This window comes from Pseudopodoces humilis, chromosome 26 (assembly GCF_049639895.1).
Source record: "Pseudopodoces humilis isolate 2021_Gansu_Grassland_sample_001 chromosome 26, ASM4963989v1, whole genome shotgun sequence".
NCBI classification, from domain to species: Eukaryota; Metazoa; Chordata; class Aves; order Passeriformes; family Paridae; genus Pseudopodoces; species Pseudopodoces humilis.
In genome coordinates, this window is record NC_142225.1 from 685,380 (window position 1) to 701,124 (window position 15,745).

A 15,745-nucleotide genomic window follows, 5' to 3' on the forward strand; every position below is an offset into this window, starting at 1 on the left:
CAGGCTGAGCCCTTCGAGCTCCCTCAACTGCTTCTAGTGCTCCAGCCCCTTCCCCAGCTCTGTTCCCTTCTCTCCAGCCCCTCAATGTCTCTCTTGCCATGAGGCCCCCAAACTGCCCCCAGGACTGGAGGTGCCTCAGCAGTGCCAGCAGAGGGACGGGCACTGGTCCTGCTGGCTACACAATGGCTGGTGTAAGCCAGTATGCCACTGGCCTCCTTGCCCACTTGGGCACACTGAGCACTCAGTGTTAAGCAGCTGTCAACCAAAACATCACCCCCTGCAGCTGCTCCTGGTCAAGGATCTCCCACAGGGTTCCTCTTCCTTGTACAGCGTTAGACATATCCCAGAGCTGATGTCACTGCAGCATTTGGGAATGAGCCTCCTTTCCCTGGGGGCTGGGAAGCCTCTGCCAGACGGCTCAGAGGCTGTGTCTAAGCCAGCGTGCAGGAGATGGTGCTGCAGATGCCAACCTGCAGCAGACTTGGGCAGACCTGCCCCTTCCAGCCTCCATCCCACAGGAGCAAGGCACGGACTGCCAGGTTTCAGAGGCTCTCCTACTCCTATTTCTTTTCTCCAGAGGATTAAAAGCTGTCTGTCAGCGTTTAAAAGCTCTTTTTTTAAAAAGGCTTTTTTTTAAAACTTCAGAAATGGTGCCTGTATCTCCCAGTTCTACTGCTGGAAACTCCTTCTCTGCTCTTTGCTCTGAAGGGGGATGAAGGGGACCAGGCTTGTGAAGGACCCCACTGAAGAGGGAGCAGGGCCCAGTCCTGGCCCCTTCCAGCACTGGCACAGTATGCTTTGTGTGCCAGAGGGACACTCTCAGCCCTTTTTGGGAGTGCAGAGAGCCCAAAACCAATCCCAGCTCACCTCCCGGTATCTCCCCCATGGTAGAGTGGTGTCTCTTGGGCTCTGTAACCTGGGGCTGCCTGAGGCTGTCCCTCTGCCTCTCACCCACTGCAGCCTTCCCATCTCCCCAACAGCATCCAGCAGAGCCCAGGGGTGCAGGAGAGCAGGAGTTTTCTGTTCAGGGACTTATAGCCAGGGGAGGGTCAGTCTCTTCTCTCAGGGAACAAGGGACAGGACAAGAGGAAGCAACTTTAAGTTGCCCAGGGTAGGTAAAGGTTGGTGCTTTGCAGCTGAGAAAATTCTCTGCACCTACCAGCCAGGGCAGGGAGGAGGAGATGCCCTGCTGCTGAACCAACAGCTGGGGTGAAAATGCTCTTCTCTGATGAATGTGGTTCACTAAAGCCTAATTGTATCATTAACATATCCCTCCATCCCAAAGGTAACCCCCACCAAAGTATAACCACCCCTCACTGGGGTGGTTTTTGTGACTATCTTTAAAAGTAAAGCAAAAGAATTTTGCACATAAAGGTCTGCATGACTTGAGTCACTCAAGTTCCACCTAAACAGAAAGAAACCACATAAAAAGTAAGTTGAGAATGGGGTAGGAGTGAGGGAAGACTCCACAGTTACTGCTGGGCTCAGTCAATGGGCTGAACCTGCCTTCTTCCCCATCAGGACCTCCTGGGTAAGAACTGCACTCTGTGCACACTGAATTCTTTAACTGGGGACTGGAGCTTGTCCAGGGATTGCTTTGAACACGTTTATGCAGTCAGATCCTACCAATGACAAATCCTATCACTGACAGCTACTATCACAGACAATCCTCCAACTATAACCTGTCACAGTTTGTCACAGGCTCCCCCTAACGGGATGCTGACACACTGCTCGGGCACAAGGCTTTTCTGGGGCACTGAGACAAATTAAACAAGGGTCAAGTAAATCTGTGCACACTAACGGTATAAAAAAATCCCTTTTCATGTGACCGATGTAGCTGTAGCACTTAGGGACACGGTTTAGTGCTAAGTGTGGCAGCTCTGGAGCAATGGTTGGACTTGACAGACTCAGGGAGCTTTTCCAGTTGCAAGGACCTGTGATTCTGTGGTTCCCTGAAGCCCAGGCAGGCACTGCCACAGCTCCCAGCACCAGCTCATGTGGTACCGCAGCGGGATGTGGCACTGGGAAGGGCTGGCACCCTCTGCTCTGCCTGGCTCAGCTTCTCCAGCAGACCCAGTTCTACCTGGCAGTTTCACCCTCTGCAGGTTCATTTCCCAAAGGACTGAAGGGCTTCCTTGGCTTCACACAGTAATGGGGATGTGTCCCCTCAGATCTACAAGTTCCTGCCTCAAGTCCCAGCAGTTGGTTATCGGGGCCACAGCAGAGTGTAGGACCTTTGGCAGAGGCCAGCTTGTCAAGGAGCAGAGCAGTGGAAGCCTCCTGCTGCAGGTGACATCATAAAGGCCAGAGCCAGAGGAAGCTGAAGCAGCTCCAGGGGCAGAGCCAACAGGAGGCAAGCCCAGCATGGCCTTTCCTCATGCTTCCCCTTCTCTTCCCTCTTGCTGCCCTTTGGCTGGTGTGACCTTCATTGAAATTCACCCCACATCTTCTGCAGCCACCAGAGGAACACCAGAAATAAATGGCTGCAATTGGCCTTGGGACCAACCTTCCTCCCTGCAGGGCCCACAGACTGGCAGAGGCTGCTGAGCTGATCACCTCTGCTCTCAGCCAGCTGCGGGGAAAAGCTGGTGCTGACATTGAAGAAGGAAGGCTACATTCCCAAACTCTTAGAGCTTTTCCGAGTCTGCAGGGAGTTACAGCTCAGCCAGGCCTTGCAGCATTTGTCAGACATTATGCCAGGAATTCTGTGGCTTGAGCAAGCAGCTCTGCTGGAGGTGATACTGTCACAGGAGCAGATCATGGATGTGGTTGGGTGCCTGGAGTATGGCCCCTCTTTGGCACAGCCCAAATGGCACTGGCAGCTCCTGTGGCGAACAACCAAGCTAAAGGAATTTCTTCTCATCCGAGACCCTGAGCTCCAGCAAAATTCCACCAGATGTGCTGGGCACAGTCCATTCAGGCTGTCATCTTGCCCAAGGCAGCTGTGGTGAGAGAAAGTTCTCTGCCCAGCCTCACCTCCTTCATCAGCTGCAAGAAAGAGGAGATCTTCTGTGCACTGGAGTTAAGTGGCTTCTGAGCTGGTCTCAATGGCTTGGGACCTGGAGCTGGATCACCGTTCATCAGACGTGCTTGCATGTGCACAGGGTGGGAATTCCCTTCCCACAGAAGGGAAAAACCCCTTCTTTCTCCTCCCTTGGATTCTGTAGTTTAGAAATGAAAGAACTCAGGGAAGGATCTAAAGATTCCTGAATGAGCTGTCAAGAGTTTCAAGTTCTTCTCTTTGATGGCCAAGCAGCAGACTGCTGTGGAGCTGGTTTGTGGGGGAAACTGGGGAACAAGCAGCTTTTGGGATTCCCTCTCAGGGCCAGGTGTGATGATTGTGGAACTCATTCTGAACCTGAGATACCAAAGAGCAGGCTCGGGGAGAACGCTGCCAGTGCTGTTTTCCACAGGAAGGAGTGATGAGAAATGCAGGGACAGAGAGGGTTGAAAGGGTCCAAAGCCGTGAGAGATGATGATGATGGTGATGATGATGTTCAACCTGATTTTCTTGTCACTCTGGAGGCTTAAGCAATGGGGGGACTGAAATTCTTGGCCAGAAGGGAGCTCTTGTCCAAGAGGTCTTGAAGTCTCTCTTGGGAGGAGAGGCTGTGACTGTGCCAAGCCAAGGCTGGAGCAGAAGTGCAGAGCATCTGCAAGGGGGGAGCTGGTTTGAATGCAAGAAAAGGCAACCAGGCTGTGGCTGCAGCCAGCTGGGAACCTGTTCATCTGCTCCCCCTTGCCTGGGGAGCCTGAAAAGATGCTTTGCAGGGTTGCAGCTGCACAAGAGGGAAAGGGATCCCTGTGGGATGTTCTCAGGGCAGGGGGAGTGGGGCAGGTGCCACATGGGGCAGGCTGTGTCTCAGCTGGCTCTTGGGAGCTGCACTTTTCAGGAGCTTCCCCTGAGCTCAGCTTCCCCCGTGGCTCTGGGCTTCTGCCCCCTGCTTCTGCTGCACACAGGCACTGCTGAAACAGTGCCCTAGGAAGGAAGGAAGGATCCTGTGGGATCTGTGTGCTCTGGCATTGGCATTTGTTGGGCTACAGTGAATGGAGGTGCGGAGAGTTGGGCTTGTGGTAGCGGGGGATCCTCTCAAGATGGAAGTTCTGCCTTTCCAGAGGGCCTATGTCAGTTGTGTTCCTTCTGTGTGCTCCCCAGAAAGACCAGAAATTCAGGTCAGAAGTTCTGGCCCCGTTAACAGCTGGAGCTATCAGACACATGGCTACACAGCTCCTGGGGGTTTCCCTGGAACTTTGCTGAAAACTGCTGGAGATGATTTAAGGCTAATGAGCAAATGCTGTCTGCTCTGGGGGGATTTGTCACTGATCATTCAGCAGCGTAGACGTCCTGAGATTCCGGCAGTGACCAATTTGAGGCAAATCCTCCGTTGGGTACCGCAGAATAACCTGACGGAGAGGGGCAGCCCCTTGGCCGAGAGCACTGAGCTGCTGTGGTGATGCTCAGCGGGACGGGACGGACACACAGCCACGAGAGGGGGCTCGGGGAAGGCTCAAGGAAGCCAAGCCAAACTTCTCATCCAAACCCTGAGCACCACAGCAGGGCCGGCTGGAAGGGAGCAGCCGGGGGAGTTGGACCCCGCAGGTCCGAGCTCGCCTCCCGGGCTCGGGGTTAATTAGGTGACATTGAAATATTAAATATATGCGATCACACATATTTGTTCCCTGCTATTTTCCCCAGGGATTCTTTAAATGCCCAGAGAATCAATTTTTTAAATAATATTTCTTCTCTAATGTCTGCAACCTTGCACAAATTCTGTATTAGTGTGGAGGAGGAGTTGGACAACGTTCTGAAAAACCTTTTTGCCTTCTGAGCTTTTCAAGGAGGATGAATTTGGTTTCATGAATGTTTCAGAACATCGTGCTTTTTTTTTTTTTTTTTTTACTTTTTTTTTATGTTAGTTGTGCCAGGGGTAGAGAGTTTACACAGACTATTGCTTAGTTCTTGCTTGCAGATCTACAGGTTCCAGCATCTCCTCAATAAAATCAGCCACTTGTGTGAGTGCAGCTGCTGGTCAGAGCCGCTCTGGGAGCTCCGCACTCCTCTGTCCGAATGTCCCAATGGCAGCGGGACATTTGTCCCGAGACCCCACAGAAGGGAACGGAGCTGGGAAGGGGCTGGAGCCCAGGAGGGGCTGAGGGAGCTGGGGGGGCTCAGCCTGGAGCAAAGGAGGCTCAGGGGAACCTCCTGGCTCTGCACAACTCCCTGCCAGGAGGGGACAGCCGGGAGAGGTCGGGCTCTGCTCCCAGGGAACAGGGACAGGAGGAAACGGCATCGAGCTGTGCCCGGGGAAAGTTTCGGTTGGATACCAGTAAGAATTTCTTCCCGGAAAGGGCGGTCAGGCATTGGAAGAGGCTGGCTAAGGGCAGTGTGGAGTCGCAGTCCCCGAAGGGACGGCTGGAGGTGGCACTCGGTGCTCGGGGCCGGCGATCGGGCCCAGGCTGGACCCGATGATCCCGCAGCTCCTTCCCACCCTCAGCGCTTCCGGGATTCTGAGGGGAGGGCGGGACCCGGGGGAGCCACAGCGATGGCGCCCGACCGCGCCCACGCGCGGGGGCCGCCGGGAGTTGTAGTCCCGGTCGCGCCCAGGTGCGGCGCCGCGCGGGGGCCGCCGGGAGCCGCGGCCGCCCCGGGGCAGGTGCGGCGCCGCCCCCGCCCGAACTACATGTCCCGGGGTGCCGTGGGGCACGCGCGGCGCGGGCGCGGCGGCCGCGGCGTAGCGAAGATGGCGGCAGGGGCGCTGCGCCCCGCTCCGGGCTGAGCGCGGCGCGGCCCCGCGCGGCCCTCAGAGCGGCGGCGGCGATGTCCGAACCGGAGCACCTGGGCGGGAAGCGGGCCGAGTCGGCGCGGCTGCGGCGGGCCGAGCAGCTGCGGCGCTGGAAGGGCTCCCTGACCGAGCAGGAGCCGGTGGCGGCGGGGGGCGGCCGCGGCCGGCACCGTGGCGCGGGGGGGTCCCGCGTCCGCTTCGAGGAGGGCGCCGTGTTCCTGGCCGCCTGCTCCAGCGGCGACACCGAGGAGGTGAAGAGGCTGCTGGGCCGCGGCGCCCGCATCAACACCACCAATGTGGACGGGCTGACAGCCCTGCACCAGGTACCGGGGCCGGGGGGCGGCCCGGCTGTGTGTGCCCTCGGCCAGCACCGGCCTGCGGGGCACGGTGGTACCGGCAGCCCCGGCCGGGGGTGTCGGTAAACAAAGGCTTCGGTTCGCTTTGATCCGAGCCCCGTCCGGTGCGTTCAGCCTGTGGCAGAGCACAGACCGAGGTGCTTCCCATCGGACAGTGGGATGTACCAACTTCTCACAGGGTTATTAAGTAGATTAATTAGCAAAATAAAACGCGGGCTGGCAGGGCTTCGGACCTGGCCAGGCGACCAATTTATTAATTTTTTCAAAATTTAGGATTTGATTGGGATCTCCTGAAGTGCCGGGAAAATTTCCCGGGAGGACTGGGAATTTTGCAAGGTCAGGAGTGTCTGGCCAGTTCTTGTGTTTAATCAGAGTTGCCTTGAAACTCCCCAAACTGCTCCTTGGCAGAGAGCGGCCGCATGGCCGATAAGTAACGTAGATTCTATTTATACTCATCCAAATGTGAAGATGGTACAAAGTGGTCACTGGAATTGGCTGCAGAGTGGTGGTAAAGCCTTGACTGTCAAGAAACATGTGCTGTATTCCGTCTGTAGCTTTTCCTGCTCTGGTATAAATGAGCAGGAAGGCAAGGGAACATGCAGAATTGCCTCCCTGGAATATTGGGAAACCTGTTGCTGTGCAAGGCTGATTGAGAATTTAGCAGGGTGTGTGAAATCAGTGTCAGAGATTGGTCCATCTGGTCAGTGAAATGAATCTGATTTGGATCCAGGCCAGCTTCGGAAACAAAATTTTCTTAGTTCAAGATAGTGTAGATGAAGCATTTACTGTAGCAACAGGAGGGAGGAAAAAGGCACAGTTTGGGAGTAACATCAGGAAGTAATGTGTTTGTAAAGAATAACATGTTAACAGCACAAATAGCAGGATAATTCTTGAGCTAATTAGGATTTCTTCTTTGCTGGGCTGATGTTACAGAAGCATTTGGGACATGTGCAAGGTAGTTCAGGAGCTTGCTGGCTCACAGCTGTCAGGGAACAAGGGGCAGGAAGATTTACTCCTTTTTGGCTTGGACTTCCAAAAATAAGTTGTGAAGCAAAGAGTATGCAAGCTTACAGACTGTCAGGTTGAATAAGGCTTCAGCTGGCAGAGCAGCGAGCCTTGTAATGGCTGGGCCTTTTTCTTGGTTATTTGTGGAGTTTGGTATAGCAACAGCAAATAAATTGTCCTGTGTTAGTAACTTCTAGTCCAGCACATGTATATTTATTATCAGATAAATAACTAGTCCTGCAGACATTGGTAAGAACCAGCTACTGAAAAGCTGGTTATTCAAAGCATTTTGATAGCCAAGGCTGAATTTAAGGTGGGTACATGGTGGAGTTGGGATGACTTCATGAGGGATTTCCAGCCAGGATCGATTGTGACTCCCTCAGAAGGGTCCCGTGCTGCTGTGGGTAATGTGAGGTGTCTGGTGAAGTGTGCTGGACTCTGATGGCAGGCAGTGAGCTCAGCAAGGTCATGCTCCTGGAGACTGTGGCGGGCCATATATTGACAGGCAGGCTGCAAATTGAATTCTGTGTACGTAAAGGATACAGAATTGTATCATATGTGCCGGAGGAGCCCAGTATCGGGTGACACTGACCAGTAACACCTAGGCCTCGATACTTGGAAGACCTTGGATGAGTGAGTGGTGGAGCAGATGTTGGCAGTACCAGCCAGCTGCTTACATGAAGTGTTTCTTCACAAACTGGACAGAAAGGGAGGGTGACCTTACTGTGATTGGAATAAAAACTTTGTTCCAATGTCCCATGGATGTAATAACAGTTTTGCTGAAGAGTGACAAGATGTTCTTGCACACCCAAATGGAACAAATGCTGTTTTGCTAAAGGTTTTGTTGTGCTTGTGTATCCCAAGTCTGTAAACCTCTATCAGATGAAAATGTTTATTAGCATGGTTGGGGAGGTTGTTATGAGTTCCTTTCTCTGAACCTGATCAAAATAGATTTGTTTTCATGTTGCTTGGAGAATAATGCTACCTCTGGTAAAGTTAGGTTGGGGATCCCCAGAGCACTGGTTGACAACTGGAATGATGTAATACATGTGAAGATATTTAAATAACTTCTCTTAGTACTAGAAACACAATGTTTTGTTACAGGGCAGATGGTAATGACAGTCTGCTCTTGTTTAGTACCTGTTCAACCAAATGGCCACTCAATGAGGAAGGAAATCCTACACATTGAAAAAAGCTGGCTTTCTTGACAGAAAGATCAGGTAAAATATTTTTCTTTGGTTAAAAAATTTAATATATGAGACTTGTTCTGGATGAGCATTCAGGTCTTTTTAGGTAGTGAAAGGGTTAACCAAGTCAATTGAGTTAATTTGTCAGAGTCAGCAGCTGCTCCCACAAAACCTAAGACCAATCTTATAAATCGGGTTAGTTTGTTTGAAGCGCAGGGTGGGCCCAAATATTGTGTGCGTTCACAAAGGTAAAATTACACTTGCTCTGGTATCTGGGCCACTGTGGCTAAGACCCATTATGTACTTGGTGTGTGAGAAGCTGGCTTGGCTATTTATAGCCACAAAGCTATATTTTGAAAATAACCTTTTAAATTACAAGTGATGTTTTTGAGCCTAGAGCCTGTGTCACTGCCCTCTTTGGAGGCACCAGACCTGCACCACAGCCCATGTCTGGAGCCTGTAGGGTGACTTCAGCTGTATTTTGTCTACCTCAGTGCCTGCAGAATGTTCCTGGATGAACATCAGTCCCATATTTTCAATTATAAACTTAGATTATGCTCACTGAATTATTTTTGACAATGATTTTGCGTCTAATGCAGAATGGAAAGGGAGATTAGTTAAATGTGGGTGAACACGTAGAAATCATCAAGAAACGTTGGTGAAATGAACTGTTGGTGGCAGCTGAACTTCTCCAGTGTTTGCAGGTGGTGGGAAATGGGTATGAACTGCTCCTCTGTCTCCTGGGTGACAGATAAAACCAGAGTAAACTTGTATGAAAATTGAGTCTTAAGGGAAAAACATTCTGCTGCTTCTAGTTGGGAAAGCGTCTCCCAATGTAATAATATCAATGCTTGTTTGTCTTCAAGGACTGGTTCACAAAAGATGACAGCAAAGATTGTTTATCCTCTGTCTGCCCTTTGATGATTTACTCTGTTTCCCTTTGGCCTGTTCCAAGGAGAAGTGAGTTGCTCATGAAATAACTCCTGTGTCATTTACATTTACAAGTACTCTGCAGTACCTTGGTGCTTGCTGTTGACTTTGTTTTCAGGTGCTGGGTGCCTGTGCTAATGCAGGAACTGCTTCCTGAGTCGTCAGGTACTTTGTGCAGTGACTCTGGCTTAGGTGGAGGCTGTTAGTTATTCTCAGTTTGTTAATCCTCCTTCTGAGCTAGAGCTGTAAAACTGCAGGCATGTCTGGTTGCTCCTCAGAGCTTTCTAAGGTGGCATCTGTGTCAGAAGGTTTGGGCAATTTTCAGTTGCTGCTCAGCAAGTTTGCTGTTTCCTCATACAGGTTGTGTGCAGCCATGATGAAGTAGGAAGCAGCAGAGTTTTTGGACAGTCCAGAAAGCAGAGGTGATAGAGAGCACTCTGCCCCATCACAGCAGTCTGGACACTGTTGGAAGAGTCACTGAGGTGCTAACACTGGAACAAAATTTGGGGACTGAGGGAAGGGGGGACAGGATTCCCCCACCACTAAACCATTTCCATAGGTGCCACAGCTTTCTGAACACTTTCAGAGATGGTGACTCCACCATGTCACTGGGCAACCTGTGCCAGGGCCTGACCACCCTTTTGGCAAGAAATTTTCTATAATCAACCTAAACCTCCCCTGGCACAGCTTGAGGCTGTTCTCTCTCATCTTGTACCCTGGGAGAAGAGCCCTGCACCCCCCAAGCTGTCCCCTCCTGGCAGGGAGTTGTGTAGAGCCAGAAAGTCCCTCCTGAGCCTCCTTTTCTCCAAAGGCTGAGCTCCCTCCAGCTCCCTCAGCTGCTCCTGGTGCTCCAGCCCCTTCCCCAGCTCCATTCCTTTCTCTGGACACAAAATTTCTTAATCACTGAAAGGTTAACAGGCAGTCTGTGCCTTAAGAGGTGAGGAGATAATACAACTTACAGTGGCATGGCAACTCTGGAATAAATGTTCAGGTGCTCCATCTTTGGGGCATCCCAGCTGTGGTTTAAGGTAGTTCAGCTTCTGATCTCTAAGTTGGTGATGATAGCATCATAGATCAGGCTGCATTTTTTAAGATTGGGTTAGGCTGCATTGCCTGAAATTACATTCATTCCTGGAATAGAAGCTTATCTGGGGAGAGTGATACCTTTCCCACCACACTGCAGAGTTCCTTTCTGAAGGTGTTCTTCTGCCTTGAAAAGTAAAAGTTGCAAGCTTCTTGTGCTGCATGTAACACTGCTTGTCAAAGTGAAATAAGGCACTGTTAAAAATAGGGTTTATCACTAGGGTGAGTGAAATGGGGTTTTTGGGTTTCAGTTATAAATGGGAATTCAGTTACATGTACCATCCCACAGGGCTCTGAATAAAGTGAGAGAGCTTGGAAGATGCCTGCAATACACCAGGAATTTATGAGACAAAATAGTTAAAATCTGAAGTGCTGTTTTATCAACCTCATGATTTTATTTTCTTCCTTTCGGCTTACTCAGTCCCTGTTTTGCCTTGATGTTTTCATCAAGGGTTCAATTGTCTTTCCCTTGCATCTCTATTTCCAAGCAATCTCCTGAGAGGGCAGAATTTACTGTAGACTACACAAACTAACCTTGAGCTGCAGTTAGAGCCTGGGAGGGCTGCTACTCCTGGCAGCAGGGCAGGAAACCTTCCCCTGGTTTGGTTTGGGGCACTTTCAACTGGATGGTTTAGCTTCTGGAAACAAAGGCAACCACATCATCATTTAGTCAATGCTAGGTGCCTGGGAGGAAGCTCTGCACTTCAGTAAGTAGATGGGTGTTTGGGAGGGGAGATGTGCATCTTCATTGCTTCCTTCCTCAGCCTTTGTTTATCCTACCCCGTGATACCGTGCGTGAAGCTGTGCTGCTCCCCAGAAACACTGGGCAAAGGAGCTGGTGGCATTTTCAGCAACAACTTCCTTCATGGCAGCAGCTGGAAGTGCTGACCCTGGTCCCTTAGTGCTGCCCATGGAAAGGTTCTCATCTCCACTAGAGCTGCTGGGCAGGCTGGAGTTCTGGCCTCACAGGGAAGGCTCATTCGGAAAGCAAAGGGATTTTAGGGAAAGCTTGTTGTGCCTAATACATGCTGAAAGCTTTCTGACTTGGGCAGATGAAATTCTTGAGCCTGCATCAGAGGAGGAGACAAATTTTCCATGCTGCATACTTGTCTGAATCGATATGGTTTGATAAGACTGAAAGCCAGCTCAGCAAAAATGCAGGAATGAGCAATGAATGCAGTGCCTGGACAGTCCCTGCTCCAGCAGCACAGGGTCCTGCAGCTTCTGCTGGTGTGGCTGGAAACATTCAGGGTTTGTGCTCAAACATTCAGTACATTTATGTGCAAAACTCTCAGCTGTAACCTGGATGAAACTCCCATCTTCCTGGCATTATTTTTTACAATTTATAATGCCTTTTGCTTATTTTAGCGGGGAATGTTGGGGCTGGGATCTGTTTCTATTTCAAACGGTTTTAGAGATTTAGAATTCAGACTAGGTACTGTGGGGCTTGTGAAACATCACACGTGCTGTGTTTTGTAATATACTGATATAATAACTGACTAATATGAAAATACAGGACTTCTGAATTGGTATGCTGGCTCCTAGTTGAGAATTATTATATACTGTAAGTCAAAAAGGCCTGTCAGACTGTGAATATTAGGGCAATCAGTTTTAAGACAGTTGGGAGACAGGAACATTACATAAGTGGTTGTATAAATTGATATTTTTTTCTTTCTAACTTTTGAATACAAATAAGGGCAGGTGGACCATGAAATATTCTGAAACATGGTTTTGAAACATTGTGTTTGTGCAGAGACTGGGGTAAAAAATGAAAGAGAAATGCAGAGCCTTTCAGGGGAATGGCAGCCCCTGCTATGCAGTGACAGGATCCCCAGCTGAGTGAACCATTTGACCTAGTGACGATGGTGTGGCCCCAGCACGGTGAGGGTGCCCAGTATAAATCCTGGGATCTGAGTCTGCAGTTTATTTTCAGCTGTCCTTCTAAAGGGAGGTGCCACAGCTGTCCTGCAATCTCCTTTCTTGGGCTGCAGCAAACTGATCTGCACGGGGAGGAAAGGTGCAGCTTGCAGGAGGAGCTGGGCCATGGGTCTCAGCGAGAAAACGTCACTTGCTAAAAATTTTGAGAGCAGGTTGGACAGGGCTTTGAGCAGCCTGGTCTGGTGGAAGGTGTTCCTGTCCACAGCAGGACATCCAATGAGATGAACTTTAAGGCCCCTTCCAACCCAAACCAGTTTGTGACTCTGTGAAGGAACGATTTGGTGGGGATTTAGGTGCCTGATTTTCATGGGGCTCACTTCAGCATGATTGGACTTAAGAGCAAGCTCATGGTGAGTATGATCTGTCCAGGCAGAGATGTTTCAAGCTGCTGTGAACATGAAATGGAAGCAGTGGGACCCAGAGTATGGCTGTGAGGTGAACCTGCACGGCTTCAGGGAGCCAAATTTTATTTCCTCCCTCCACTCCTGAGATGTCCCACCTCTTACTGTGGTGAAACACAACCTTTCTTAAATACCTAATTCTTAAAATGTTTTTCAAAGGAAATGTGCTTTTCTGCATTTCCAGGCTAATGAGCATGATACCACACGTTGCTAACAGCCAGATCCCAGGAGTCAGGCTTCTCTTTTCACATCAAGCTGTTGACAATCAAGGACATCAAAATTCCTAATTCAGACACCTACGTAATTTCTCATGACAGTTTTCATTCATAATAATTATAATGTGCAGTGCTTACAAGTGATCAGTATTTTAGAAAATACATCCATGTGTTCTCTTGTTAAATATTTTCCTGTTAAACAAATTTTGGAAAAATTGGTCTCCTTCCAGCTTTAAACTCTAAGCTTAAATATAGGCTTTGCTGATCTGAAAACAACCAAAATAACTGAAAATTCACTCTTTAAGAGTAAATGGTACGATTTATTTTTCTTTAATGCTGATTTGTTTGGGATTTTTGTAGCTTGTTTCCTGTGGTTGGTCAAAATAGAACACTCTAAACTTGTAGGAGTCTCACTGGAAATGTTTCTATAATACAATAAGCTGACCTTGCAGGGGGACAGAAGCAGCTTCAGCATTGCTTTTCCAGCATTCAGCCTTGCTCATAAATCTTTGTGAGATGTACAGAATGCAGAGTGACCACCTGCCATTAGCTTTTTATGTGTCACTGCCTTTTCAGGGTAAAACTAAACCTGGCCCCTGTCCGATCCCCTGAGCCAGAGCATTGATTTGCCACAGTGATTGCTCACCATCCATTTCTGGAATCTCTCTGAAGCCACCTCCTATTTATAATTTGTCATTCCCTGTTGTATCAGTTAATGTGATTTCGTATCGAAGCCTGATGTTTTTTTACATCTGAAGTGGTGTGACAGCAGCAAGTCCTAGTCCAGGCTTGTCTAAACACAAGTGCTGGCTCAGTGAGGGGACTCCAGCAGTGGTTTAGGGAAGTGAGGTGACTGTGAGTCAGGAATTTTAAAAGAATTAAGAATTTTAGAAAAGTTAAAGATCTTAGCTAGAGACAGGCTTTGCTAGAGTTAATGATTAGGTTAGAAGCAGGATTTGGGAGAATGAGTCCTGGACTTGGGTAACAAATTACTTGTCATTGTATGTTTGTTTAGCTGTGCTTATAATGAGAAAAAAATAAACTGATAAATAGGAAAAACACAGGCCTTACATCTGGAAACCCATTTAAAAGTCACGAAGAGAGGAAATTGCAGTTCCAAGTGTCATTTGTAGTGTCCACCACTGGAAAGGTAGAAAGGTCAGAGTGAGGAAAAGTGACTTTCCTTCATCTTTTGACGACCCCTCCTTGTCAAAACGACCCCCTCCTCAAATTAGGGAACCAACCATGCAGGCTTAATGACCTCTTAAACTCAGTACCATGCATTTTAATTCAGAGCAGGGAATGGCAGGTGTTAATGTTATGAATATGTATTAGTATTTTGGGTATTCAAGACTTCTGTAAATAAATAGACACTGGAGTCTTTTGTCAACTTGCAGTGGATATTAAGGGGATGACCCCTGCACTTGCCTGGCCCTGAATAAACAGATAATCTCTAACTTAAACCATTAGAGGGCCTTTGTCTGTCAACAGATTGATATTGATACTGGATCAATATCGATACCTTGGAAACTCAACTGTGTGTGGGCTCTGCCCAAACCTAGCTTATGTCTGTTTAGTTTGGACCTGTAAACAGAGTAGCATCACCCAGAGGAATGTAAACCAGCATGAATCTGGTAGGGCCCCCACAGGGAGCTGCTCCCAGTTCACCACACGGGCTTTGTGCTTGAATTGAAGCATCCAGAAGTGCTTTTGGTTTCATTCTGAAGTCAAAGTATGGAGCATCTTCGTTTTCCAGGATTTCAGTTCATATGGATTGTCAGCCTTACCCAAAACAACTATTAATTATGAATTATCTTGAGTGGCAGTTATAAAAAGTGGGAACTTTATAAAAAAAGCAGCTTTTTCCACAGGCAGATAGCGATAGGACAAGGGGGATCAGTTTTAAGCTAAAAGTGAAGAGGTTTAGGTAGGACATTGGGGAAAAAGTCTTCCCTGTAAAGGTGGTGAGGCCCTGGCACAGGTTGCCCAGAGAAGCTGTGGCTGCCCCACTCCTGGAAGGGTCCACAGCCAGGTTGGACAGGGCTTGGAGCAGCCTGGGATAGTGGAAGTTGTCCCTGCAGGGAATGGAACTGGATGAGCTTTAAGTTCCCTACAAATCCAAACCAGCCTAGGATTCTATGATGTCTGACAATTTAATACTTTGTGTGTAAAGACATGTAAGTAGGGATTTCCCCCTTAGAAGATCGGTGGGACAGGGGAGTTTTGACCCAGCTGGCTGTGAGTGCTGTGGCTTGCTTTAATTGTTTTGGTATACCCAAATATATGTGTGTGTATATATATATATATTTATACCATTACTCTGAGTTACAGCATAAGCAGAGACCCTGCCTGTACCAACAGAAATAATCAGAATATTTACCTTATATACTGTTGTGGTACTGGAGGATGAAACGTTCTAAATTTTTATCTAACAAGCCATTCTTCCAACCCCATTGGCTCTGTGGTTTCGTTTAGTGGGATGACACACTCAGTGTAGACAGCTTTGGTGTTTTTGTGGATAGCAACTAAATCTGAGCAACTGGGTGCACTAGCAGAACCAACACCTGTCCAGGAAGAGGTGCACATCCTGAGCCTGGGTAGGAGTGTGACTGTACCTGTGACACACTTCACACTTGCCAACTGTCTGATCTAATTTTTTTTCAAGTGCCATGAACCTGTCAGTGGTAGTTTCTGTGCTAGTGAGCCCTGGGTTCTTACTTGAGCCTTTTAATGAATATCACAAGTCATGTTGGTGTGGCTGACACATATTAATGTAATCACTGGTGTTACCAAAAAATATTCCACTGGCAAAGATTCTTCCAAAGCACTTGATGGCAGTGAAATGCT

General features: G+C 48.9%; 1 protein-coding gene across 10 annotated transcripts in view; it reads left to right on the forward strand.

Moving 5' to 3' along the window:
- Nucleotides 1–5,793: 5,793 nt before the first annotated feature.
- The window catches only part of PPP1R12B (protein phosphatase 1 regulatory subunit 12B), a 126,699-nt gene continuing 116,747 nt past the window's right edge, over nucleotides 5,794–15,745 (forward strand). For all 10 annotated transcript variants that reach the window (XM_014258960.2, XM_088067262.1, XM_088067264.1 and 7 more), the window contains exon 1: nucleotides 5,794–6,106. In XM_014258960.2, the coding sequence (XP_014114435.1) occupies nucleotides 5,819–6,106 (288 nt within the window). In that variant the 5' untranslated portion in view covers nucleotides 5,794–5,818. The remainder of the gene's footprint in view (nucleotides 6,107–15,745) is intronic.